This window comes from Lathyrus oleraceus, chromosome 4, assembly GCF_024323335.1.
Source record: "Lathyrus oleraceus cultivar Zhongwan6 chromosome 4, CAAS_Psat_ZW6_1.0, whole genome shotgun sequence".
Taxonomy (NCBI): Eukaryota; Viridiplantae; Streptophyta; class Magnoliopsida; order Fabales; family Fabaceae; genus Lathyrus; species Lathyrus oleraceus.
Window position 1 is genome coordinate 287,928,807 of NC_066582.1, and position 26,898 is coordinate 287,955,704.

The window sequence follows — 26,898 nt, forward strand, 5'->3', positions numbered from 1 at the left end:
CCTAAAATGCATGGTAAGATAAAACTAAAATGCATAAAAGCATGTATCACCGTCTAAATTTATATCTATAGGTGGTTCCGCCTTTGAATTTTCCTGATTTGATTCTCTTTCTATTTTGCTTAACTTGACAAATTCTTCCATCCTATCAAAAAAATCATGCAGCCAACTTTTAGCTTCCTTTGTGGAATGAGATGTCCAATCATGGATATTCGTGGTATAAGACATTCAGGTTTTGAAAAAATCTTGAACTAAATATTGTGATTATGAAATCCATCCAATATACATACTGTGTCTGCCTATATTATGAGATGAACCACTTGGGAAAAATGTTTATGATAAATCATATCTTATCAGATCGATGCACACCTAATTATATGCAATTTCTGTAAGATGATCCATTTCAGAGAAGCACATCCATTTTTCCACCGGTGTTAAACCACTAGCACATGGAATAAGAGATACATAAATTTTGTTGAAATGATTTTTTTCCTATATAGTGTTGTGTATGATTCCTTACACGCCTTTAACTCTTTGATATGATATTAACAAGCAAGTGTATGATTCTCCTCTCTGTTACCAAGCAAAGTTGAAACAACCCGATAATCGAAGTTACCGTCAACCTTGACATCTACAATCCGGTCAATATATTTGTGCATAAAAGTCAATATCTCTTCAATGTGTATTATTTTTGGTAAAAATGATGATGGAGGTAAAGGCGGTAAAGATGGTGAAGGTGATGGTATACTAATGTGATCACCTTTGAAATAATTTCTTTTGGATTATGAAATTGGAGAGTATGGAAAAAGTGTGTTGACATGTTTGAAATAGAATGGAGATCGTTTGGTTGAATCGTAATCCGGTGTTTGTTTGACTTTCTTAGGAGAACCATTTGTTTTTACCAGTTTTGTGGGTGGTTTTGAATATGTTGTTTTGTGATAGGAAGTCTTCTTCATTTTCTCTTTTATGTAAGTTTCATATTATCACCAACTTTCGAAAATCTCTCTTGATTGACCACCGATTCTGTCATGATAGATATATTTGGCTTGCTCTCTTTCACTTCTCCATTATCATCAAGCGAAGCATTTTCCGGTGCGAGTAATCCTTATCCATACGTATATGCTCACCAAGTTTCTTCTTTTTGGCAATCAAACAAGCAAACTAGGAGGAAAGTATACTTTTAGATTTATTTTAGAAGCACATTTTTAAATTTATTATCAATTATATATATATATATATATATATATATATATATATATATATATATATATATAAAATTTATTTTTTTAAATAAAGGTATAGTTCACTTAGGAAAAAATATCGTATATATAAAATATATTTGAAAGTGTATTTTTGAAATTGAAGAACATTTTCAAGTGTTCATAAGGTGGCTTTGTACAATTAGGGTGGAAAGTAATGCCAAAATAAAATGGGTCAAAATGGACATATTAATATCATTTAAGAATACAATATATCCGACAATTTCACAGTTATACCATCCACCTCTTGATCATAAATTTAGTGATCGTCCTTTAATTCTTTAAATAAATAAATAATTCCAACTTTCCGTATTTTACATGGAAAAATATGGAAAAATTACACACAGTATTTTCAAATTATGTTTTTCACCACTAACTTAAGTTAAATATATATATAAAGCTTAATTATGAATAAATGTAAGAAAAATAAAGTTACGTGGTGTTGCTGAGCTAAATGTTGGTGTACCTAATATTGTTACTTTTTTTTTAATTAGGTCTGAACTAAATAGATGGTGGTAAATATTGTATTCTTTTTTGTTAGAGATTAATGTGATTATCGATTCTTTCTTTCTATTTTGATTAGTTAAAACTAAATTAATATATTGTTGTTTGGGAGAGGATTTACTCCGGCGAATTTACCTCCCATGCATGCAATATTAGCTACTAATTTAAAAGAGAAAGAGTAAAATAAATAAAAAATTAAGATAACATAAGTTTGATGAAAATTTGATGGTGCTGATTATCATTATTATGGCTCCACTTATTCATGGGAGACATTTTTTTCCATTATTGTTTAATTATTTTGAAGATTATAATTTTAAATAAAAATTAGTTATAGGATCATGATTCTTATATAAGACGAATCCTATATATCATCATTGCTAATCTATCATGAGAATTACAACTTTTGTTTTATAGATTTTAATGTAAATCATATCTCATGTAATTGTATCTTAAACTTTTCAACCTTCAATTTTCATGGTGGTCAATGGTATGACCCGTTAAACAAAACAAATCTATTTTTTTTAAGGATAAAACTTTCTCAAACACCAAAACTATTTTCACATTTCAATCTGTCACATTTCAATATCATATTATCTCTAATTTCATAGAGACCTTTGTTAAAATCTTAAAAGTCGGAATATTATTAAATTTCTCATGCCAAAGATTATAATTAAGATTTACAATGATCATAATCCTAGAACTATGGGGATCTACTCATCCAGGATAACAAGAAACACTTGCGGATTAATAAGAATAAACGTGATAACGTAAAAAAAAACTTGGAATTGAGATGGAAACTGAAAGTTTAAAGAATGTTGTACTTGAATTACAAGTAAAACTAAAGTGCATAATTTAACAGTGAAATATAACAAGTTTAGAGAGTTCAAATTGAATTTAGTAGTTTATTTATGTAGCCCAAAGACCCTAATAATATGCATTACTCTTCATAAAGCCTTGGCCCCTCAATACATAACCGTTAGGAAGCAAAACAAACTTGAAAGCAAAACAGAAAGGAAGTTGGAAACTCCACTAGCTCTGTGACTTTTACCTCCTAACAGGGTCTTATTGGGGGCATACAAGGGTTTTATTACCATAATTCTCAATTATGGGTCACCTGTAATTTTTCCTGTTTTTCTTGCACAATTTGCATTTCTTATTATTTGTGGCTCTAAGAGTTACATGCTTAATTTCAAACTTAAGGATCCAGCAAATTAACCGCATCTATGGGAAGCGAGGATCCCACTTGAGGATCTAGAAAATTGATTATCTATATGGACAGCAAGAATCACACTTAAGGATCCAACGAATTGATCGCTTGTATGGACAACAACGATCCCACTTGAGCATCCAGTGAATTAATTGTCTCTATGGACGACAAGGATCTCACTTCAAAATCTAAAAACTTGATCACCATTATGGGCGAAAAGGGTCTCATCTGAGGATCTAGCGACGTGATCCCCTTTATGGACAGAAATGATCCCACTTGAGGATCCAACAAATTAATTACCTCTATGGGCAACCTTCTCTTGAGGTTTTAGATTTCCTGCAACGAAAGAAATAGACAAAAATAATTCCAAAATAATAGAAGAGAGGTGCCTCATTAAAAACCTTACCCTGTGCAAAAGCGATGAGGGATAATAATGCACCCCACAAAATAACTTGTTCTCACTACTACAAAATAGACATTTCGTAACACCATGTTACAACGACCTTCCTCTTAACCGTGGTAATAACTCTTTTTTTGGGTGCTTTTTTTTCTTTACTAAAATACATTTCACTACAATCATACTTAACAACCATAGGGAAATGTACCGGGAGTGAAAGGGTTTTGAATCCCAACACCAACAATTTTTCATATATCGTGACATAATGGACTTTACCTTGTATATCATCATGGTTCTTATAATCAATTGTGGTGTAAGGTGCAATCATTTCATCACGATTCATATTATCAACCATGGCGAAAAGTGTTACATATTTCTATATAACCGAAATTATTTCTCGCTTCAGTACATAACAATCATCTCTCTTAAAACAAAAGTCTAATATCTCTTTCACTCGCCTCTCTCAAAATAAAACCCTAACATCTCTGTCACTTGTCTCTCTCTTATGAAAAACCCAAACTTATGCAGCAAACTCGTCTTCTTTGAAGGGTCACCTTTGTTGCATTAAATCTTAGCAAATGGATACCTTACATGTTTGTCCTCACAATATTTTATGTTTCAAAATTTGTTTATGTATTACTGTTTACGCTTCAATATCTTGTTTCATAATGTTTGAACTTTTTGATTGTTTTGACTTGAAGGTAGGGATCGTGAATGAAAAAAATTAACAAGGATGAAGCTAAAGTGAGCGCTACAAACTTCTGTGAATGACCTAGCATGACATCCATTCAAAATTAACACAAGTTTGCAGCTCTCACTTCAGCTTCATCCTTCTTTCATTGTGGATTCCATTATAAGAATGATATATTTCTGAAATATTCTATGAGTTGACATGTTGTTATTGTTATTATTGATAAAAATTTATATCTTGTAGGTAGTTTATGCTATGTGGTGATGATTTTGTTGTTTTAAATAAGAGTTGTTTATTGTATCTTGTATGTTGTTTAAGATTTGTTGTTGATGAATGTTATTGTTAATGTTTGTTTAAAAGATGAGTTTATTATATCTTATGTGGTTGAGAGTTTTCCAACCCCTTACCGAATATATAATTTTTCAAATTGCATTAGAAGATTAGAATATGATAAATAAAGATACATTATAGAAAAAGTTACACATTCAATTCTAGACAATAATTCTTCAGCGCATTGTCTGCATTTTGCTCTTTAACCGTTAGGGCTTGGTTTAACTCTTCTAGTTCTTAAATCGCCCATTTCTCCACCTTTAATTTTGTTTGCAAAGTAAATAATATTTTTGCAAAATGAACTAGAGGTGAAGGAATTGGAGGTTAAAGAACTAAGACCATTAAACCAAGTTCAAACCGTTAAAGAGCAAAATGCAGATAAGGATTTGAAAAGGGAACGTCAATAACCAAATACCTAATATTTATCTCTTTGGGTTGGTCTTCTTCTCCAAAAGTGATCCTCAAGGTGATATACCCCTTTACATGTAATTATTCTCCAGAGAATCCAATCGGCGACCATTTAAAGGTTTTCAGGTCTTCTAGGTCGAGGAGAAGTCTTTCAAATTCCTCCCAGTATAGTATGTCTGCGGAACTTCCTTGGCCAACAAAAACCATGTTGATTTCCTAGTCCCGGAAGTTAAAAATAATGACCATGGGGTCGTCATTATGAGGGTGTATGGAATCCACATCTTTATTCGAGAAGATGATTGTGCCTCCGGGCATCTAGCGCCCGCCTTCGGTCTTGACCTTGGGGAGGTTTTCTAAAGTTATGATCTGGCGAGCATACCATTTTCTGGCAGAGTTGGTTTCCCCGGTCCCAATGAATACTCATACTATGGTGTTGAGCATGTGGCGTGTACCTTTAGTAACTTCTCCCTGAGATGCCCCTTTGGTTTTGTCAAGTCTGGGGTTTCCGACTTCGTCTCACCTTTGCGGGTTACACTTGTCTGACGAATGAAAGGAGTATCCTTTCACATATTTCTTGAGGTACCCCGCATGTATTAGTATCTCGATTTCCTTTTAAAGCTGGTAGAAGTATTTAGTATGATGTCCTTTAACTCTATGGAACTTGCACCATATTTATGATTTATAACCCATCAGATCCTCCTTAGGAATAGGCGACGAAGGGATGTTGTGTAGATGGAAAACCTCACACCAAATCTGCTCACACCGAGTGTTCATGGGTGTGAAGTTCTTTGCATCCTTACCTACCATATTGAATGCAGTCTTGTCCTTTACAAGCGAGGTATAATTATTCTTCCTCGAGTGATGTGAGCCTTCGCACCGAGAACACACTCTTTGGAATTTCACACCCTATTTTCAATGTTGCTCTCCTCGCCTTTTATGTGGCACTCTTCTTAGATGGCCACTTCCGCGAATGAAAGTGGAGACTTCTGGGAGAAGGATTTATTAAAGTTCCCCACCTTGAGTCGATTTTGGAATTGCCTTACAAACACTTCCTGGTTTAATGGGACGACCCTGATAGTGGTCTCGTTAAAGAGCGAGAGGTAGTCCCTCTGTGACTCTTATGGACCCTGGCGTATGTTAAAGAGGCTTGTGGTGGACGTCTTCCCGTGGCGACTAGCGGAGAACTGGTATACTAGCTTACTTACCAGTTTCTGATAGTTATTGATGGAAGCACGGGGTAAACCTATATACCATCGAAGGGCGACATCTTTGAAAGTTCTAGATAGCAGCTTGCATTTCAAGGAGTCAGAAGCTTCCATGATGGGCATTTGTGTATTGATGGGGGTGACGTACTCGTAGGGATTACTGCGCCCATCAAAGTTGACCAATGAAGGAGATTTTAAACCCTCAGAAATAGGTGCCCCCCATATTTCGTCTTAGATGGGGTTCCTACCGTTCCATATCCTCTAGGGGATTAGACTCATGTTGGCGCTGCCTAATGTTGTGAACATTGTGTTCAAGCATTTGGTAATGCATACATAATTTGTCTATGGCGACACGCATCTCCGCCAAGGAGTCAACATCACTGTTACCACTAGTACAATTGTGTTTATTCCTCCTGGAAAGGAAGGGGGACTCAAAGACTTTAGTAGGTGTATAATGTTGTATGTTGGTTAGGACTTTCCCACGGGGGTGAGAAGCCCTATATGACGATGTTTTACAATGGTTTTAAAGTTCCTACTCAGGTGAGAGACCCTGTAGATGAAAATATGCTTAGATATGAGATGTTGAGATGTGTGATCAGTGTGTTATAATCAAGCACTATGCTTTTAGGGTGTAATGAATTGTCCTCTCCCTCCTATGAGGGATGTGTATTTATAAAAGTCTCTTGGGACTAGGGTTTGGGTAACCCTGAATGGAAACAACTACTCCCTTCTTGTCATGAGAGGTTGTTGACCACCTAACCTTTAAGGAGTATTGGTGGACTTCCTCTCCCTTGACTAACGGGTGTACATGTCATAGATGTCAAGGGCGGGTCTTTAGGTCATCACCTAGGCATTACTACTCTTAGGGGAGGGCAATCTATTTTGTGATGCTCACATATATAACACTACACATATGTAAGTTTTTCATAGGTAATGTCAAAGAACCTTCTTACAAATAAATAAGAGTTTTACAATGGCTATCCTCCAAACTAAACACGAGATTTTACACCAGAACAATCTTTGAACTAGAAAGGCTTTTAGGGAAAGATGGTCTCAGGAACCAAACAATGATTCTAATGGATAATTTCATGGACTAAATAAAAGCTTTTCCATCGGGATGAGTTCACAAACCAAATGGAGATTTTAATTGGCTAATCTCACAAACCAAACATATATTTTTTATTACTAATTTAGATCACAAACTAAACAACAACTTCTCACAAGAGATATTACATAAGAGACAAAGTTATATTGAGTAAATTACAAGAATAATCCCAAAAATAGGAAAAAAAAATAGCCTCACTGATAATTTTCACTCTTAAAGCACTAAGGAAATTTTTCTAAAAAGAAAGAAATGAAATGGAGAGTGTAGAAAGTGAGAAAGTATATAGAAATATGTTTCTTAATGTATTTTGAAATGAGGAGAACCCCTTTATTTATAGGAGAAAAAATTGACTCAAAAAGGAAAAAGTCCATGGGATTTTAAATTATTAGTGTCGTCAAGCGAATTACGAGATATCTCACAAGCACACAAGAAATGGGTCTATGGTACCCCAAAGGAGCGTATTGTGACTTAGTTGAGTATTGCGACTCCGATTTTACTAGGTGCATACTGTATAGGAAAAGTACCAGTGGTACATGTTACTTACTTGGGAACCCGCTTATCTCATGACCAGGGTCGTCTTTGAGGGAAAGCAAGGCGGGCTACCGTGCAGGGCCAAAATTTTCACGATTATACCGTAGCTAAATAAGGCCTTATAAAATGGTTCTCACGGTTAAACTGTGGTTAAGTAGAGAATTTTTTTAAAGTTTAAACTATGACTAATCTACACAGGACCTCTAAAAACTTAAGACAACTATGCTCATGGTATAACAAGAAACAAGCAAATGCAGCACTATCCATAAACTGAGGTAGAATACGTTGTTGCAGGAAGTTGTTGTGCTCAAATCATTTGGATGAAACAACAACTTAGTGACTACGATGTCAAACTTGGAGTAATTAAATGTGACAACACCATTGTCATAAACCTCACCAAAAACTCGATAATTGACTGTTTGGATAAGCACATTGACGTTAGACACCACGTTATTAGAGAGCATATATCAAAAAAAGGGGAATGTATGCTTGAAGTCGTAGACTCGTATAATCAACTCGCATACATTTTACTAAACCTCTCCCTAAAAGAAACTCCTTTTTCATAAGAACTGAACTAGGAATTTTAAATCAATCATGCATGAACTATTATATGCGAATCTATGCGCTTGTATTTGCATTTCTTATACTTTTTACCTTTTTGATTTCGACAAAGGGATAGAAGTATACTCTCAGGGTGAGTAGGATATACTCTCTAACTAACTCAGGGGAATTAGTAATAAAGAATAGCATATGGAGTTTTGATGACGACAACACAAGGCAACAACCCTCAACTTTCCAATGTTTTCATATTTCTTTGGAATTTATCTTTTTCCATGTCTTCAGAAAAATATTTCTTTTCACTTTGAATTGCCTTAGTGTTAGTAAGTGAAGCTTTACTTGTGAGGAAGATATTTTTGTAAGTCATCGTGGTGGTCGTTTATATTTGTAAGGATGCGATACCTTTAAGAGATTGAGTTTGGTTATTGAGATAAGCCTTTATAAAATCTATGTTCTTGGTTTACTAAGCTAACGTTCTGCCAAGCATATATAAATCGCTGGTGTAATATTTCTAACCATTCTCTTTTATTTTATGCAATTTACTTTCAATATTATATTTCCACCACAATTACACACCTAAAAAATTTACTAATACGATCTTAATTAAGAAAGATTAAAATTTTATTAAGATAGATTGAATACTAAAATAATTATGCATTCCATTATACGTGCTCTCTAAAAAGGAAATATAAATTTGTTTCTTAATATTTTAAAGTACATAAAAAACAAAATGAAATTATGTTTTATTTCGCTCTCTTCAATTCTATTACATATTATTTCCTTAAAATTTATTTAATTTCGTTTTATTGCATTTTAAAAATCCAAACATAACTTAATGAGCATAAGTGTTTTCAAGGATTTAACCAAAGAAACAAAACCACATTTTGAAAACTAAAAAAAGGCCTGAGATGCATAATTATTTCAATCCAAGAATGATGATACATTTAATGATATTTGATAAATAGTAAATAACTATTATCCTAAACAAATAAGCCTAAAAATACAAATATCACCCAAAACAATTCTCTTTTCCCATCGCTGAAATAAAACCTAATTTTATATTTGTTATAAATAATCAAATTAAACTATAAATCTGCATGAAGTGTAGTTTAATTTGAATTACAAAGAAGAGCAAAACATTTGTAGAATTTTCAAACTATTCTCATCATCATGAAAACATTGTTCATTTGTTTCATTCTTTTTACTATTGTTATGTTAAATCAGAACATATCAATTTATGCACAAGTTTCACCTGAAAGTTCAGAGAAAATTTCAGGAGAAAATGATACACAAATTTCACATGAAGGTTTAAAGAAGAAGCCAAGTGAAGGAGATTTAACATATTCATATGAAAGTTTAGAGAGACTTGGAAGAGGAGAGAACAATGCACACATTTCACCTGTAAATGAAGAGAAGGTTTTAAGAAAAATTCATGCGACTATTGGCGGAAGGGAAGAAATCAATAAATACAATCGAGGTTGCTCTCACCTAACTAGGTGTCGTGATTAAATGATTAATTAATATTTATAATAATTAAATCTTTCATTATATCTTACAAGATTATGTATCTATAATTATATATATATGTATACAAATTATTAAAATGCAATTATTATATAAAAAGTTAATTAACAATATTTATTTATATTTATTTATTAATATAAATAAATTGTTGATATTTATAAATTAATAATTAAAAAAAATTGTTATATTTATATGTTTTTTATTAAGTTGTGTAATATATGTCTTCACCTTTATTAGTATGGGATTTGCAATTTTTATTAAGTTGTGTAATATATGTTTTCACCTTTATTAGTATGACTTGAGCCAAAAAAATTATCCGAATGAAATATTTAAATATGAAGCGTTATGATTAGGTTTCACTATTAAAAAGTTGTTCATTTTTAAAGAATTTTGATAAAAAAAACATATTTTTTGAAGTATTTTATGTTAATTTTTTTCTCTTTATAAAAGCTTTTTGTGAACAGTATTTTTTTTTAGCAAAGTTTGATTACAAAAAGTTTATTTGTAGATAATTTCTACATGAAATACGAGAAAAATACATCAAAACTCCATAATTTACGATAATATGATTTGTAACCAAAATTTAAGATTATTTTTGTGTACAAATGTGTGTTGGAAATTCCACATTACTCAAAAAGTAAAGATTTAACATTTATAAATGAGATGACTCATACACCTATCACCTTAAAATTTTGAATGAATATGTGATGTCTTTCTCACTTGTGTGTTGCTCTTTACCCATTGTGGATGTTCCTCGTGATGACCCAACTCTGATATCAGAGTCCATGGTTCAATTAAAGAACTGACTCTTTGTATCGAAATTGTCTACCTGACAATGTGTTGGTCAGGCGGCGTGTTCCGTTGTAGTGCTCGCAACGGCGGTACAAATGGATGTGGATGAAACAACTTCCGTTTGAGGAGGGGCATAGTGGATGGACTCATTTGAGATTAAATTGTTGTGTATAAGTGTGAGTTGAAAGTCTCACATTGCTTTAAAAAATGGAGGTTGATCATACACCTATCACCTTAAGATTTTGAATGAATATGTAAAATCTCTCTCACTTGTATGTTGTTCTTGATCCAATATAGATGCTGATCATGATGACACAACATAATAATCATTAAAAAGTTTTATTAAATAAATTTCCATATTATTGAATAGTATTTAATTTTAAAGGTATACTTAAAAGTGGTTTCTTATTAGTGTTAATAAATTATAAATCTTCAATATTTTCAAAATTAAGAGGCAGTTATATAATGAAAAATATAATTTCAAAAGATAAAAAGGTTAATGAATAATGTTTCAAACAATATGCATCAATTATAAAACAATTTCACTTAATAAAATAGATCAAAATTTTGATATCAAATAAATAAAATACAAAAAAATAATCACTAAATTCATCAAATTCAATGATTAGCATACAATAACAAGATTACATCTGTAATTCATAACTTGAATTACACGTTATTTGTATATTGAGGAAAATATATATATATATATATATATATATATATATATATATATATAATATATATATATATATATATATATATATATATATATATATATATATATATATATATATATATATATATATATATATATATATATTAGAATAGATATTTTAGATTGGATCATACAATTAAATAATTTCTAGTAAATAATCACCTCTACTACGGAAAATATCTTTAACCTCGGTTGAATATGAGTTGTTATGGTTTCATATGCGATGTGACGAATGACATCATTAAAAATGTATCTCTTTATCTCTCAGTTATAACTCCATCGATGGAAAAGGTATGATAGTCATATGTTCGTTCCTCAACTATAACTCTTAGAATTTTTAAATGGTGAAAATACCATTCCTTTCGGTTTTGTCATTTAATCGACGACTAAAACACAATTTAGTTTACTATATATAATGTGGATTGCTTATTTCACCATATCATAATTGAACATATAAGTTTTCAAATTAGTTTTAAAATATTTATATGAACAATTATGTTATATTTTAACAACTTACACTATCAATGATTTTTGAGCATCCTCTAACTCATTATTCGTCTCTCATTTTTTAATGGTTTGAATCTAGTTCAATGTTTCAGGTTCTTCATTCAACACTTCAAATAATTTATCAATATAGACCTCGTTCATATTTGTCACATCATACACTTATTTCCCATCTTCTACCGGCCTCTGATACAATCGTTACAAATAGTGTATCCGTGAAACAAAGTTATAGCATTCTATTTCATCTACCCAATGCTTTAAACCACATCCAAAAATACTTTATGAGTTGAAAGTTATGATCAAAACTGTTCACAAAGGTGTAATCAAACCGTTGTTGTTTTTCTGAACTTTCCGGCATGATTTTCAGCTTCTCCAAATCCAAAACGTCCATGAAATCATAACAAAATATATTTTGTCCCTGAAATAAATTTATAGCCTTCTGTTTTAGCTACCCAACATTTCAAACGCCGTGCTCAAAGGCGTTCCAAAAAGTTACAGTTTTTTTTTATAAATTTCCAATGCGATTTTTATCTTCTACAATCCCATACGTTCATGAAATCATCATAAAAATATTGTATCCCTGAAACAAAGTTATAGTCTTATGTTTCGGCTACCCAACGCTTCAAACCAATGTTTTAAAATCCGGACCAAACTGGTCGGTTCAACCGGTTGGACCGAGAACCGGAGATGAATCCGAAGATGAATTCAGTTGGATGAACCTTTCAAAATCGTTAGTGGGTCAAAACCGGAGTAAAACTAGAAAAGTTGAACCGTCCAAAACTATTCGAACCAAAGAATCGTAACCGGTTTTGTAAAATTGTCCGCTTCAAAAAAGATGTATCAAATTAACAATTTATTTATTTATTTATTTAAATAGCAATATGTCAATATCAAAACTTAACATACATCCCCCAATTACAAAAAAATATTCCATGTTTTTGTACTCCATTATAGTTTTTCTTTCAACCATACTCAATTATAGTTTTTCTTTCAACCCTACTCCATCATCATTACGCCGTCTCTTTTAAATATAGTCACGATATCCAACTCAATATTGATTGTCGTTCAAGTCAATATTATTTGGTGTTGTCAATTAAGACTTGTTTGTTGTACTTCAACTCAAATTCTTTTTTTTTGTTGTTTAATGAAGTATATTGTATTATTTATTTTTGGTATTCGATCTTATTTAATTTAGGTATTCTTAATTATTTGAACTTTATTTTAGTTATTATATTGTATTGTTTTAATTTTCATTTGAATTATTTTAATTTATTTTATAAACGGTTCGACCGTAAGTTTAACCGATTGAACCAATTAAACCTTAAACCACAAGTTCCGTCGATTCGATCTCTGGTCCGATTTTTAAAACATTGCTTCAAACTCCGTCCCAAATTTATTTACAAGTTGCAAGTTATGATCAAAACCATGCACAAAGGCCTTACAAAAATGTTGTTTTTCTAAAATTTTCAGCACGATTTTTATCTTCTCCAACCCCAAAAACATCCATGAAATCATCACCAAACTTATTCCATGGTTTTGAACTCAATCATAAATATACCAATATCAATTGCTACTTGTATTCATATAATCACACCAATAAATTCACAATTTCATACCCTACCATCATCATAATCATCATCCCAAACCCTTAATATACAACAATCATAAAATTCAACAACAAATCAAAATTCATTATCAACAATTATCAATTGTTATAGCCACAACAGTTACAATTCATTTCTCACAATCATGATCACAAATCAACAACAATCATAACATGGCATAAGACCAACCTTAGAGGGTAAGGACCTCTCATTACCTCTCATGATTAGACACCCTTATAGGAATAGTTCTCCTCATACATTAGATCTTTAAACTCAAAGCTCTTTTATAATGATGATTTTCATCTTCTTCCAACCCTTGTCTCTTTCCCTAGCTCTCCATTTTCCAATTCTTTCATGTGCGTTCTCAACTCTTTGTTCTCTCCTCGCCTTCTTATATGTAGACCAACTAAATCCCTTATTTTTAATTTTTGTTTAAATTTTATTATTACTATTACTATAATATTAAATCAAACTAAAAACTCAAATTATATATATATATATATATATATATATATATATATATATATATATATATATATATATATATATATATATATATATATATATATATATATATATATATATATATATATATATATATATATATATATATATATATATATATATATATATATATATATATATATATATATATATATATATATATATATATAGGGCCGATTCTTTTCCTGTGCAAGCTGTGCATTAGCAGAGAACCTCACTTTTTGTGGGGCCTCAAATTAACTATTATTAGTGAATATAAAAAAATTAATAAATAAAAATATTTTTGTATCACATATAATAAATAAAATATTAAATATTGAAAAATAGGATATTTGGAAACCAAACGTTTTTTTTTCTCCTTTCTCACACGTTCTCACTTCTCTCTCCTTTCAAATGTTATTCTCTTCTCTCTTTCTCTGTTAGAGCTGTTTGAAACCAGAAAAAAAAATCTTATTTTTCCTTTCCAATCCTCTCTTTTATCAGGTTAATTTATTCAATTAATTACTTTCTATTTATTTTTATTGTGATTATTTAATTTTGAAGGTAGAAAAAATAGTAATTTTAGATTTATTTTAAATTTTATGGTGAAATCCTATTTTAGTTCTTGTATCAATATTGATTTTAGATTTTAGATTTTAGATTTTAGGGTGGAAATGAGGGGTAACTTGTGTTCTTTATAAAATTATAATATATAAATAAATAAAATTTTAGGGTGAAATTGGATACTAGTCACTACGCCAAATAAGGGAAAAGAGGGCGCTTATTTTGCCCTATAACAACGCTTTTAAGCGCACTCTAATCTGGCGCTGGCATAGGTAAAGACAGCGCTTTGTTCTCCTGGAGAAAGCGCTGTCTAAAGTGGCCACATTATAGTGCGCTTTAAGAAAAAAGCGCCCTCTGGAGTGGTCCATACAGGGACACCTTAGAGGGCGCTTTCTGGTAAAAGCACCCTCTAAAGTTGTCAGTGTAAAGTGTTTAGAGGGCGCTTTCAGGAAAAAACGCCCTCTAAAGTTGTCATTGTAAAGTGTTTAGAGGGCGCTTTCTGGACAAAGCGCTCTCTAAAGTTGTCAATGTAAAGTGTTTAGAGGGCGCTTTCAGGAAAAAACGCCCTCTAAAGTTGTCATTGTAAAGTGTTTAGAGGGCGCTTTCAGGAAAAAGCGCCCTCTAAAGTTGTCAATGTAAAGTGTTTAGAGGGCGCTTTCAGGAAAAAGCACCCTCTAAAGTTGTCAATGTAAAGTGTTTAGAGGGCGCTTTCTGGACAAAGCGCTCTCTAAAGTGTTAGTTATTTTAAAAAAATTTGTTTGAAAAACAGTGGATATATATTTAATTGGTAACCTGTTCGCATGCTGCAAAAGTGTAAAATTCATATTGATTTCATCCTTTAATCCAATGTTATACACCATTAATCCATTGATATATACAACATGAATCCATTTATATACAACATTAATCCTCCATATATACAACATTAATATATGATTCTTTGATCAACAATATACAACAACATATTCTCAAAGTACTACAATTAAGAGAATAAAACATAGCAACCAACACCCAGTGACCACTGTATCCAAAAGCTGTCTAGTAGTTCTAACCAATACTAAACAAAAACGCCCATCCACCCATGGTGGCAAACATGTTCTGTATATCCAAAAGCTGTCTAGTAGTTCTATCGCACATCCATACAAAATAAGGCTCAACCAAAACAACAGATGGCAACATAAGTAGTCCCCTGCAAAAGAACACGTCCAAATGCAAATAACACAGAACTGTCAAAAGGCGATTGAGCAACAAATAGTAAACAATGGCATAAAGTTAAATGACATAGCTAATATTACCTGAATTCCTACATGGCTGTTAAGGTAAAAATCAAATTCCCTAGGGTGACAAATGCCGGTGTCTACCACGGTTCCTTTGACAATTTAGAACAACAAAATCAGCAAAAAGTGATAAATTCAAATGATAATATATACCAGCTGCGTTGAGAAATATATTGAAAAAACCTGGCATAATTTTTCCACTTCTATCGGTCTCTTTGGGGTTGACAGGAAAGAGACAGGTGTGATGTCTCTTTTGGACCACTACAAAAGTAACTTTAGGTAGATACCCATCCTCTATTGAGACACAAGCCTGTATCTCCGACCATATTTTTTCTTTGCCAACCTTCAAGTCCGGACTTCTCCAATTATCACATGTAATCGGAATATGTTGTCGAACAAGGAAACCAATGTAACTGGCCAACATTGAACCCTTATCTTTTGAAGATAGAATTGATATATGTTTCGAGCATCCCTTGCCCCTTGCACGAATAATAGCCATTTTACCTGTAAAAAAGAAAACAATTAAAATCAGATGACAAATGTAAAAACAATTAAAATCATAAAAGTCATTTTACCTGTAATAAATAAAACAATTAAAATCATTTGACCTGTACCTTTTTCACTAAGTTCTCTTTCTTTTCTTGGTTGGAATATGTTCTACATGTCTCTTAACAACACTGACGGTTGGATTGATCCAAATACCCTCATTATGATCATTTCTAATATATGAATCATTTGATATATTATTCTCATCTTGATCATTTCTGGTAAACGATTCAATCTCAACATCAATATCATCACCTTGATCTCCAGTGTTTTCATCAATTACTTTGTTGGAAAAAAGAACTATAGACCATTTCGTACTTTTCGGATCATTGACATAGAACACTTGTCTAGCTTGAGAGGCTAGAATAAAAGACTCATCTTTGTATCCCACCCTATTAAGATCCACTTGCAAAAATCCTGACTTATCCATTCGAATGCCGTTATTATTTTCAACCCACTTGCAACCAAATATAGGAATCTGAAACTTCTCATAATCAAACACCCAAATGCGCTCGATAACACCAAAATACGACAGATTTGCAAATTTGGGGTTTAAGTCCTTCACACTTGATATGTGCATTGCTTCAGCTACCACGGTGACACCACTATTCTGCATAGTACTTTTATCATCTTGTTCTTTGGTATAAAATGTGTATCCATTAATCGCGTATGCGCTATAAGAAAAAACATGGAAACTTGGACCATATGCTAAGCATCTCAACCTTTCTGTTATTGAAGCGGGATCTGAATAATACTTTGAATAAATATGATCCTTAAACCAAGGTATAAAACATCGATTGTGCTCTCGTACTATCCAATTTTCATTTCTATTGGGATTTAAACCTCGGAGAACATCCTTGTGAATTTCAACATACGGCTCAACCTCATTCTCATTGTGCAGAACATACAAATGCACTTGATCCCGTTCGACCCTTGATACTGCCACGATTTTATTTCCAATTAGATTTTTTCCTTCTTTCTTTTCGACAAGCTGAGACTTGGGGAGTCCGATTGACTGAACATTAGACAAATATTCAGTACAAAACTCAATCGCTTCTTCAACAATGTATCTTTCAACCATACAACCTTCTGGTCGACTTCGGTTCTTCACGTACCCTTTTAATATTTTCATATAACGTTCAACAGGGTACATCCATCTCATATAAGCTGGTCCACACAATTGTGTCTCTTTCACAAGATGAACAACTAGATGTACCATAACGTCAAAAAATGATGGAGGAAAAAACATTTCAAGCTCACACAAAGTAATAACGATTTCTTTTTGCAACATTGGTAAGATCGCAGGATTGATCACCTTACTGCAAATTGACTTGAAGAAAGAACACAACTTAGTTATAGAGCTTCTTACTTTTTCTGGAAGAATAGAACGTATACCTATTGGGAGAAAATGTTCCATTATAACATGGCAATCATGGGTCTTTAAACTCTTTAACTTGAGGTCTTTCATAGACACAAGTCTTCTAATATCTGAAGAGTACCCTTCTGGAACTTTAACTTCACTTAGAAACTTACACAATGTTTTTTTCTCCTTTCTAGATAGAGTATAAGCAGCAGGCGGTAGATATGTTCGTTTTCCTTTCTTCAAGGGTCCTAATTCAGTTCTTATTCCCATCGCTATCAAGTCCTTTCTTGCCTTAAGGCCATCCTTAGACTTTCCTTGTATATTGAGTAACGTGCCAATAACACTTTCAAATACATTTTTTTCAATATGCATAACATCAAGAAAATGTCTCACATACAAGGACTTCCAATACGGCAATTCAAAAAAAACTGACCTCTTCTTCCATCCACTTTTGACAAGTGTGTGGGCAAAAGGCTTGCCAAACTGAGTATCCAAATCTTTCACCTTTTCAAAAATTTGATCACCCGTCAATATAGGTGGAGCTCTGCCTTGTTCTGTCTCTCCATTGAACCCCTTTCTCCATCCACGGTAGTGATGATTTGAATTTAAGAATCTTCGATGACCGAGAAAGACATTCTTCTGACCAAACTCCAAGCGCTTCCAATCTGTTTTATCTTCACAAATAGGACACGCACATTGACCTTTTATGCTATACCCTGATAGATTTCCGTATGCTGGAAAATCATTAATTGTGCCAAACAACATCGCCCTCAAGTTGAAACTTTCTTTCCTATATCCATCATAAACCTCCACATCGGTCTCCCACAAAATCTTTAAATCTTCGATTAAGGGCTTCAAGTACACGTCTATGTCATTCCCTGGTTGTTTAGGTCCAGAAATCAACATAGACAACATCATGTACTTACGCTTCATACATAGCCATGGAGGTAGGTTATAAATCATAATAATCACAGGCCATGTACTGTGTGAGATACTCTGGATACCGTGTGGGTTCATTCCATCAGTAGATAATGCCAAGCGAAGGTTTCTTGATTCTTCTCCAAATTCAGGATAATCATTATCAATTTTCAACCACTGTGGTGAATCTGCCGGATGTCGATACTTTCCATCTATAATTCTTTCATCTGCATGCCAGGTCAAGTGTCTTGAATCGGTTTCACTACGAAACATGCGTCTAAATCTCGGAATAACAGGAAAATACCACAAGACCTTTGCTGGAGACAACTTGTTCTTATATCGCGAGACACCTCATTTAGGACACTCATTTAACGATGCATACTCATTTCGAAACAAAACGCAATCGTTTGGACATGCATGTATCTTATCATAGCTCATGCCAATAGAGCACAACATATTTTTGGTCTCATATGTTCGATTGGGAAGAACATTATCCTCAGGAAGCATATCTTTCAAAAGGGCTAATAACTCTGTGAAACTTTTATCCGACCACCCATTGCCCGCCTTTAAGTTGTACAACTTTAATACCGCAGACAATCTTGTGAATTTAGTGCAACCATCATACAAAGGTTTCTCTGCATCACTTACCAACCTCTCAAACATTTCGGGACAATCCTTAAGATCTCCTTCAAGTGCTTCTGCAATCTCTTCAACTCGATCACAATCGTATGTATCTGCGCCACTATAGTTTGAGGCATAGGTCGTACTATCCCCCGGTTCAACATTCTCGTTACTTTTCTCACCATGCAAATTCCAACATGTATAACTTCGATCAATTCCATGCCTCATTAGATGCGATGTCAACTGAACTGCGTCAACCCGTTTCCCATAACAACAACCCAAGCAAGGACATATCATTCTACTGGGGTCTTCGGCGTGCGCAACGGCAAACTTAACGAATTCTAATACCCCATTCTCGTACTCTCTCGACAATCGATTGGAAGACATCCATGTATTATCCATTACTAATTAGAATAAACAAAAAACAATTTCAGAAGAGTTCAAACACATTCGGACCTAGGTTTCTAATGATACTGGTGTTGACACAAAATCAGATATTCATAGGGCTTGAAATTGCCTAATAAACCCAAACAAACGTAGGGCTTGAAATTTAACGCATGCGCTATCAAATTTAAAATGACTATGAATATTGAAACTTTACAGGTTGAAACAAACGTAGCATAGACAACAATAACATAAAACTGAAATGGGGCAAAGCTAAAACAAAGCAAGAAATAGGGCAAAGCTAAAACGAAACAAACGTACCTTTGGTGCCAGAAGGAGGAAACGTCGTAGATCTAACAGAGGTGGAAGGAGAACGCCTTAGAACCCTAACGTGAAAAAGAACGAAAATAACAGAGAGTGAAATAACAAAACGCGCAGTATGTTATAATTTTAATGTTTACTAAAGGGGACCTTAGAGGGCGTTTGTGGAAAAAAAGCGCCCTCTAAGGTGCGCTGTCTATTGCTCCTTATTTTTTCGCTTCACTTTAGACAGCGCTTTTGTAATAAAGCGCCCTCTAAAGTGCGCTGTTGTACATGGACTTAGAGAGCGCTTTCTTATAAGCGCCCTCTAAGGGTATCCTTAGAGGGCGCTTTCATAAACCCGCCCTCTATTGTTGTCCCTCCATTTCCTCATTATTTTTTCGCTTCACTTTAGAGGGCGCTTTGTTACACAAGCGCTCTCTAAAGTGCGTTGTTGTACATGGACTTAGAGAGCGCTTTTTTAAAAGCGCCCTCTATTGGTGTCCCTCCATTTCCTCATTATTTTTTTGCTTCACTTTAGAGGGCGCTTTGTTTCAAAAGCGCCTTCTAAAGTGCGCTGTCTATTCCTCCTTATTTTTCTCTTCACTTTAGAGTGCGCTTCTTTAAGAAAGCGCCCTCTAAGGTGCGCTGTCTATTCCAGTTTTTGGCGTAGTGAGTATACTGTATATGCTACTTCAGTAGTATCAAAATTCAAAACAAGAATACTGTTGGTGTTGGTGACGATTTTTATACCTAGTTTTTCTCATAAGATCAAATTGCAATTTGGAATCTTTCAAAGCAAAATTAGTATGTATTAGTATTGATATTTTTTATGATTAATTTATAATTTATTTAATTAAATGTAATTTATTTTCTTACTATTAATTTATAATTTTCTTTTAACTTATAATTATTAATTTTTTATGGTACTATATTAGAGAAGAACACAACATAATAAAATATAATTGAATATTAATTAAAGTCTTTTCTCCATGATTTAATTATTAATATTTTTTGATGATTAATTTATAATTTCTTTTATTTAATGTAATTGATTTTTTTTTAATTGTTATTGATGTAGGAACACAATTTCACAACAGGATAATTAGTAGATCATCGACGGACACAAAAGACATTGTGAGAAATTTCAGGTTTTTCTTATTATGCCTCCTAAGAATAGAAAATTTGAATGTGGAAATGATAAACGTAAGAAAAAGAAAAAAATTGAAGAGTTAATTCAATCTCAAGTAGGAGCTCTTGATAAATTTTTAATCAAAGAACCACAAGTTTCAAATGAAAGTCGTTATGTTGATAATATTGATAGTTTGCCTATTGAAAATGATAATCTTGATAGTGTGCCTATTGAAAATGATAATCTTGATAATATGCCCATTGAAAATGATAATCTTGATAGTGTGCCCATTGAAAATGATAATCTTAATAGTGTGTCCATTGAAAATGATAATCTTGATAGTGTGCCAATTGTTGATGAAGTTAATAATGATAATGATGCTGATGATAATGTTGATTATGATATATTTGATCCAAGAAATTGGGATCGTTTTCAACCTAAACTGATTGATTTATTAGTTGTGAAAGGTCCTAAAAGAGATAATTCTATTGTGAAGGGTCCTAGAGATAGTTTGAATAGATGTTTTACGGCTAATTTGTATACTATAGCTTTAACAAATGGAGAGGTGTGTGATAGAGATTGGCTTGTTTATTCGAAAGAGCTTGATAGAGTATTTTGTTTTTGTTGTAAAGTTTTTAAAAATGGGATTGTTAGGGGAGAATTAGCAAATGAGGGTTATAGTGATTGGGTACATGTTGGTGAAAGAATTAAAGAGCACGAGTTAGGCATGGAACATGTTAAAAATATGACTACTTGGTATGAGTATCGCAAAAGGCTGCAAAAATTTCAAACTATTGATAAAACAACTCAAAGATTAATTGAGAAAGAAAAGGATCACTGGAAAAATGTTTTAAAAAGAGTTATTTCAATAGTGAAATTTCTTGCTAAACATAATTTAGCCTTTCGTGGTTCTAAGGAGAAATTGTACGAAGATAGCAATGGAAACTTTTTGGGTTTGATTGAAATGTTAGCTGAATTTGACCCAATCATCCAAGAACATATTTTAGACGTGTTACAACTCAAAAAGTTCATATTCATTATCTTGGGCATAACATACAAATTGAGTTGATTTCATTGCTTGGTTCTGCGATTAAAATTGAAATCATTAGAAAAATCAAACAGACAAAGTATTTTTCAGTGATACTTGATTGTACTCCTGATGTTAGTCACCAAGAGCAGATGTCTTTGATAATAAGATATGTGGATATTTCTTCAGCTTCTGTTAGTATTGAGGAATCATTTTTAGGATTTTTGAATGTGAATGATACAAGTGGTCAGGTGCTTTTTGATGTTTTACAAAATAAATTGAAAGAACTTGGTCTCGACCTATTTAACGTGAGAGGGCAAGGTTATGATAATTGGTCCAATATGAAAGGAAAACACCAAGGTGTGCAAAAGAGATTTTTAGACATAAATCCGAGAGCCTTTTATACTCCTTGTGGTTGTCATAGTCTTAATTTGGCATTGTGTGATATGGCTAACTCTTGTATTAAACCTAGGAATTTTTTTGGAGTTGTTCAACACATTTATACAATTTTTTCCAATTCTACTAAGAGATGACAAATCTTGAAAGATAATGTAAAGGGGTTGACTCCAAAATCATTGTCATCCACTCGTTGGGAGAGTCGTGTTGAAAGTGTCAAAGCTATAAGAACTCAAATGTTAGAATTTACAGAAAGAATCTTATTGACTATTCCTGTGACAGTTGCTTCTGCAGAAAGAAGTTTTTCAAAATTGAAATTGTTAAAGACTTACTTGCGGTCTACCATGTCACAAGAAAGGCTTAATGGATTGGCATTAATAGCTATTGAAAATGATATTTTGTAGACAATAAAATATGAAGACTTAGTTGACGATTTTGCTTCAAAAAGTGTTCGTAGGAAGACTCTTTTTATGTAGTTAGATAATTTAAGTTGTAAGAAATGGTGTTAGTAGTTTAAACAATACCTTTGAAGTTTTTGATACTTCATTTGGTTAATATATAATTTTATCTTTTGTTTGTCATTTTTAATCATTAAAATTATATACATATATATATATATATATATATATATATATATATATATATATATATATATATATATATATATATATATATATATATATATTTAGGCCCATTTTTAAAATTAGAACAGGGCCTTTGAATTGATTGGGCCGGCCCTATATATATATATATATATATATATATATATATATATATATATATATATATATATATATATATATATATATATATATATATATATATATATATATATATATATATATTATTCTCTAAATCATATAATTAGGCCAACTAACCAATAAAATAATAATAAAATCAATACTATTTTTATATTATAATTGTTATTTTAAATAAATATTAACTTATTTATTATTACTACTAAATTAATTTAAATAAGTCTAATAGTAATACTATTAATCTCATTGTGTCCAACACCCTTTACTTCTCATTAATTACTACCACAATCCTCACTTAAATTTTTAATATTCTAGGGACACTACCCCATATCCAATGCTCCCCTACTACCTCAATCAATCAAAATACATACATTACAATTAAATTATTCTATATAATTAGATAATTCAAATGGGGTGTTACAACTCTCTCCCACCTATAATATTTTCGTCCTCGAAAATTTATCTATTAAAAATAACTCCGAATATACTACTTGCATCCGACTTTCCAGCTCCCAAGTCATATTTCCTCTAGCAGCTCATCCCTAGACAACTTTCACTTCAGCAATCTCATTGCACCTTAGCTTCTTTAACTCTCGGTCATCAATCCTTACAGGCAATGCTTTTACCGTATGGTTGTCCCTCACTTGCACATCATCCATCTGAATCACATGAGACAGATAAAAAATATACTTCTGAAGTTGCGACACATGAAACACATCATACAAATTCAAAAGATCGTGTGAAAAGGTCACTCTATAAGCCATCCTTCCAATTCTCTTAGAAATATGATACATGCTGATAAACTTAGGAGTAAGCTTCTTTGATTTCAGTGCACGCTTAACACCAGTCACAAGATTGACTCTTAGGAACACGTGAACCCCTTCCTTAAATTCCAGTTCTTTCCTCCTTTTATCATGGTAGTTGTTTTTCCTACTTTGTGATGGTTTCATTTTATCTTCGATCAACTTCACCTTCTCAGTAGTCAGCTGGATAATTTTCTGTCCAAGTACAACACTCTAACTAGATTCATACCAACACAGAGGTGTCCTACACCTTCGACCGTGCAATGCTTCAAACAGCGTCATTCTAGTGCTAGAATGAAAACTGTTATTATAGGTGAAGTCGATCAATGGAATATGACTATCCCAAGTACCTCCTTGTTCAAGTACACAAGCCCTTAACAAGTCCTCTAATGACTGAATAGTTCTTTCTGTCTAACCATCAGTCAGCTTAGCCTTAGCTTAGTACCTAAAGCTTCCTGCAAACTTCCCAAAATATGGATGTAAATCGTAGTTCTCTATCGGAAACTATACTCGATGGGACACCATGTAACTTCACGATTACCCTGATATACATCTCATCCAACTTTTGTAACAGGAAAATAATATTAATCAGAATAAAATGGGTCGATTTCGTCAATCCATCAACAATCACTAATATCTCATCAAACCCTCTTGGAGTATTCAGTAATCTAGTCACAAAGTACATCAAAATACTATTCCATTTCCAATCTGAAATATCCAATGACTTCATCAAACCCAAAGGTTTCTGGTGCTCTACCTTTGACTTCTGGCAAGTTAAACATGCATACATGAATTGTGCCACATCTTGCTTCATTCCTGGCCACCAAAACATTTTCTTGAGGTCCTGATATATTTTAGTAGCTCCATGATGAATACTTAGACTGCTTCTATGACTTCCCTCTAAAATTATCTTCTTCAACTCAGAATTGTCAAGCACACATACTCGACCTTGAAACCATAACATTCCATACTTATCCACTTTAAAGTCACTTTCTTCCTTTGGGTTCACTGAAGACAATAAATCTACCAGCTTCACATCTAGCTTCTGATTCTCCCTACTTTCATTAAGGAATTCATTGTTCACCTTCAACATACCCAACATCACACTTATTGATGTCAATTCACAAACCATACTCAAATCTCTAAATTGCTAAATGAGATTCAACTCTCTAATCATCAACATATTCATTTTTAGAGACTTTCGACTCAAAGCATCAACCACAACATTAGCTTTACCTAGATGATAATTTATGACAAAATTGTAGTCCTTTATAAAATTCCAACCATTTTCTATGCCTCATATTCAACTCCTTTTGGACAAACAAATACTTTAAACTTCTATGGTCGCTAAACACTTCGAATCTTAAACCAAAAAGATAGTGCCTCCAAATTTTCAAGATAAATACCACTACTGTCAACTCTAGATCATGAGTAGGATATTTTCTCTCATGTCCCCTCAATTATCGTGAAACATAAGCCACGACTTTCCCATCTTGCATAAATCCACCACCTAAACCCATTTTAGAAGCGGCATAGTATACTACAAATGGTTCACGAGGATCTGGAAAAATCAAAATTGAAGTTGTAGTCAACTTCTTCTTTAACTCTCTAAATCTCTCTTCATAATGAATATCCCACACATAGGCATGACCCTTTCGAGTCAACTAAGTTAATGGAAGGGATAAATTTGATAACCTTTCAATAAACCTACAATAATAACCTACCAACCCCAAGAAACTTCGGATCTCTGTAACTGATTTAGGAGCTTTCAATTATAGCATTGCATGTACTTTTGATGGATATATTGCAATACCATTAAGATAAATAACATTCCCGAGGAAACTCACCTCTTGCAACCAGAACTCACACTTTGATAACTTCGCAAACAACTTATTCTCTTTTAACACCTGTAATACAATCCTCAAATGTTTTTCATGTTCTTCATTTTATTTAGAATAAATCAGAATATCATCGATAATGACTATCATAAACTGATTAAGATAAGGATGAAAATTAGATTAATATACTCCATAAACACACCAGGTACATTCGACACTACGAAAGGCATCACTGAATATTCATAATGACCGTATCGAGTTCTAAACCCCGCCTTCTGAATATCTTCATCCTTAACTCAGATCTGATGGTAATCTGGCCTCAAATCAATTTTTCTAAACACACAAGCTCCTACCAGTTGGTCCATCAAATCGTCGATTCTCAAAAGTGGATACTTGTTCTTAATTGTCACTTTATTCAACTGTCGATAATCAACACATAGTTGTATACTACCATCATTCTTCTTTACCAATAACACTGGAGCTCCCCAAGGTCACACACTTGGTCAAATAAATTTCTTTTCAAGTAAGTCTCCTAATTGATTCTTTAGTTTTTCCAACTTTGATGCTGACATTTTGTATGGTGCCATAGAAATAGGTCTAGTACCAAGAAAAAGATCAATAGTAAACTCCACCTCTCTCTCCGATGGTAAATCTGAAATATCATCTGAAAACACCTTTGGAAATTCACATACCAATGGTAACCCTTCGACTACTGTTTGACTCTCAACGGACAAGGAAGAAAACATTGCAAACATTTTAGCTTCATCTTTCAACAACTCTTCCAATTGACTACCAACTATGAAACTAGCTTATTCTTCATCACCAGGAGCAAGAAATCATGTTGACTTTTTGTAGAAATTAATATGAACATGGTTGAATTCCAGCTTGTTCATCCCCAGAATGATATCAAGACCACTTAGTGGCAGAAAAATCATGTCCACTCCAAAGTCTCTATAATAGATTGATAGAGGACAATTCAAGCATATTAAAGAAGTAATCACCGACCCATTAGTTGGAATATCGATAACTAGTCCACTACTCAAAGTAGAGACTACAAGACCCAATCTTTTCACACAATCAGCATAAATAAATGAGTGTGTCACACCCGCATCAATAATGATAATCAAAGGAATGTTATGAATGTAACATGTACC

At 32.8% G+C, this 26,898-nt stretch overlaps 1 protein-coding gene across 1 annotated transcript; it reads left to right on the plus strand.

The window, feature by feature from the left end:
• The first annotated feature begins 20,953 nt into the window (after positions 1 to 20,953).
• LOC127137146 (uncharacterized) lies at positions 20,954 to 22,749 on the plus strand. The gene is made up of 3 exons (XM_051063631.1): positions 20,954 to 21,888; positions 22,089 to 22,309; positions 22,496 to 22,749. The coding sequence occupies exons 1-3, from the start codon at positions 20,954 to 20,956 to the stop codon at positions 22,747 to 22,749; spliced, it is 1,410 nt and encodes a 469-aa protein (XP_050919588.1).
• Positions 22,750 to 26,898: the final 4,149 nt, after the last annotated feature.

What these genes read in the sequence shown, in the direction of transcription:
- LOC127137146 (XM_051063631.1), top strand. Translation starts at nt 20,954, where the DNA reads ATGCCTCCTAAGAATAGAAAATTTGAATGTGGAAATGATAAACGTAAG. An exon ending in TTTTTGGGTTTGATTGAAAT is followed by an intron (nt 21,889 to 22,088) that starts GTTAGCTGAATT and finishes TCCTGATGTTAG; the next exon opens with TCACCAAGAGCAGATGTCTT. An exon ending in TATGAAAGGAAAACACCAAG is followed by an intron (nt 22,310 to 22,495) that starts GTGTGCAAAAGA and finishes AAATCTTGAAAG; the next exon opens with ATAATGTAAAGGGGTTGACT.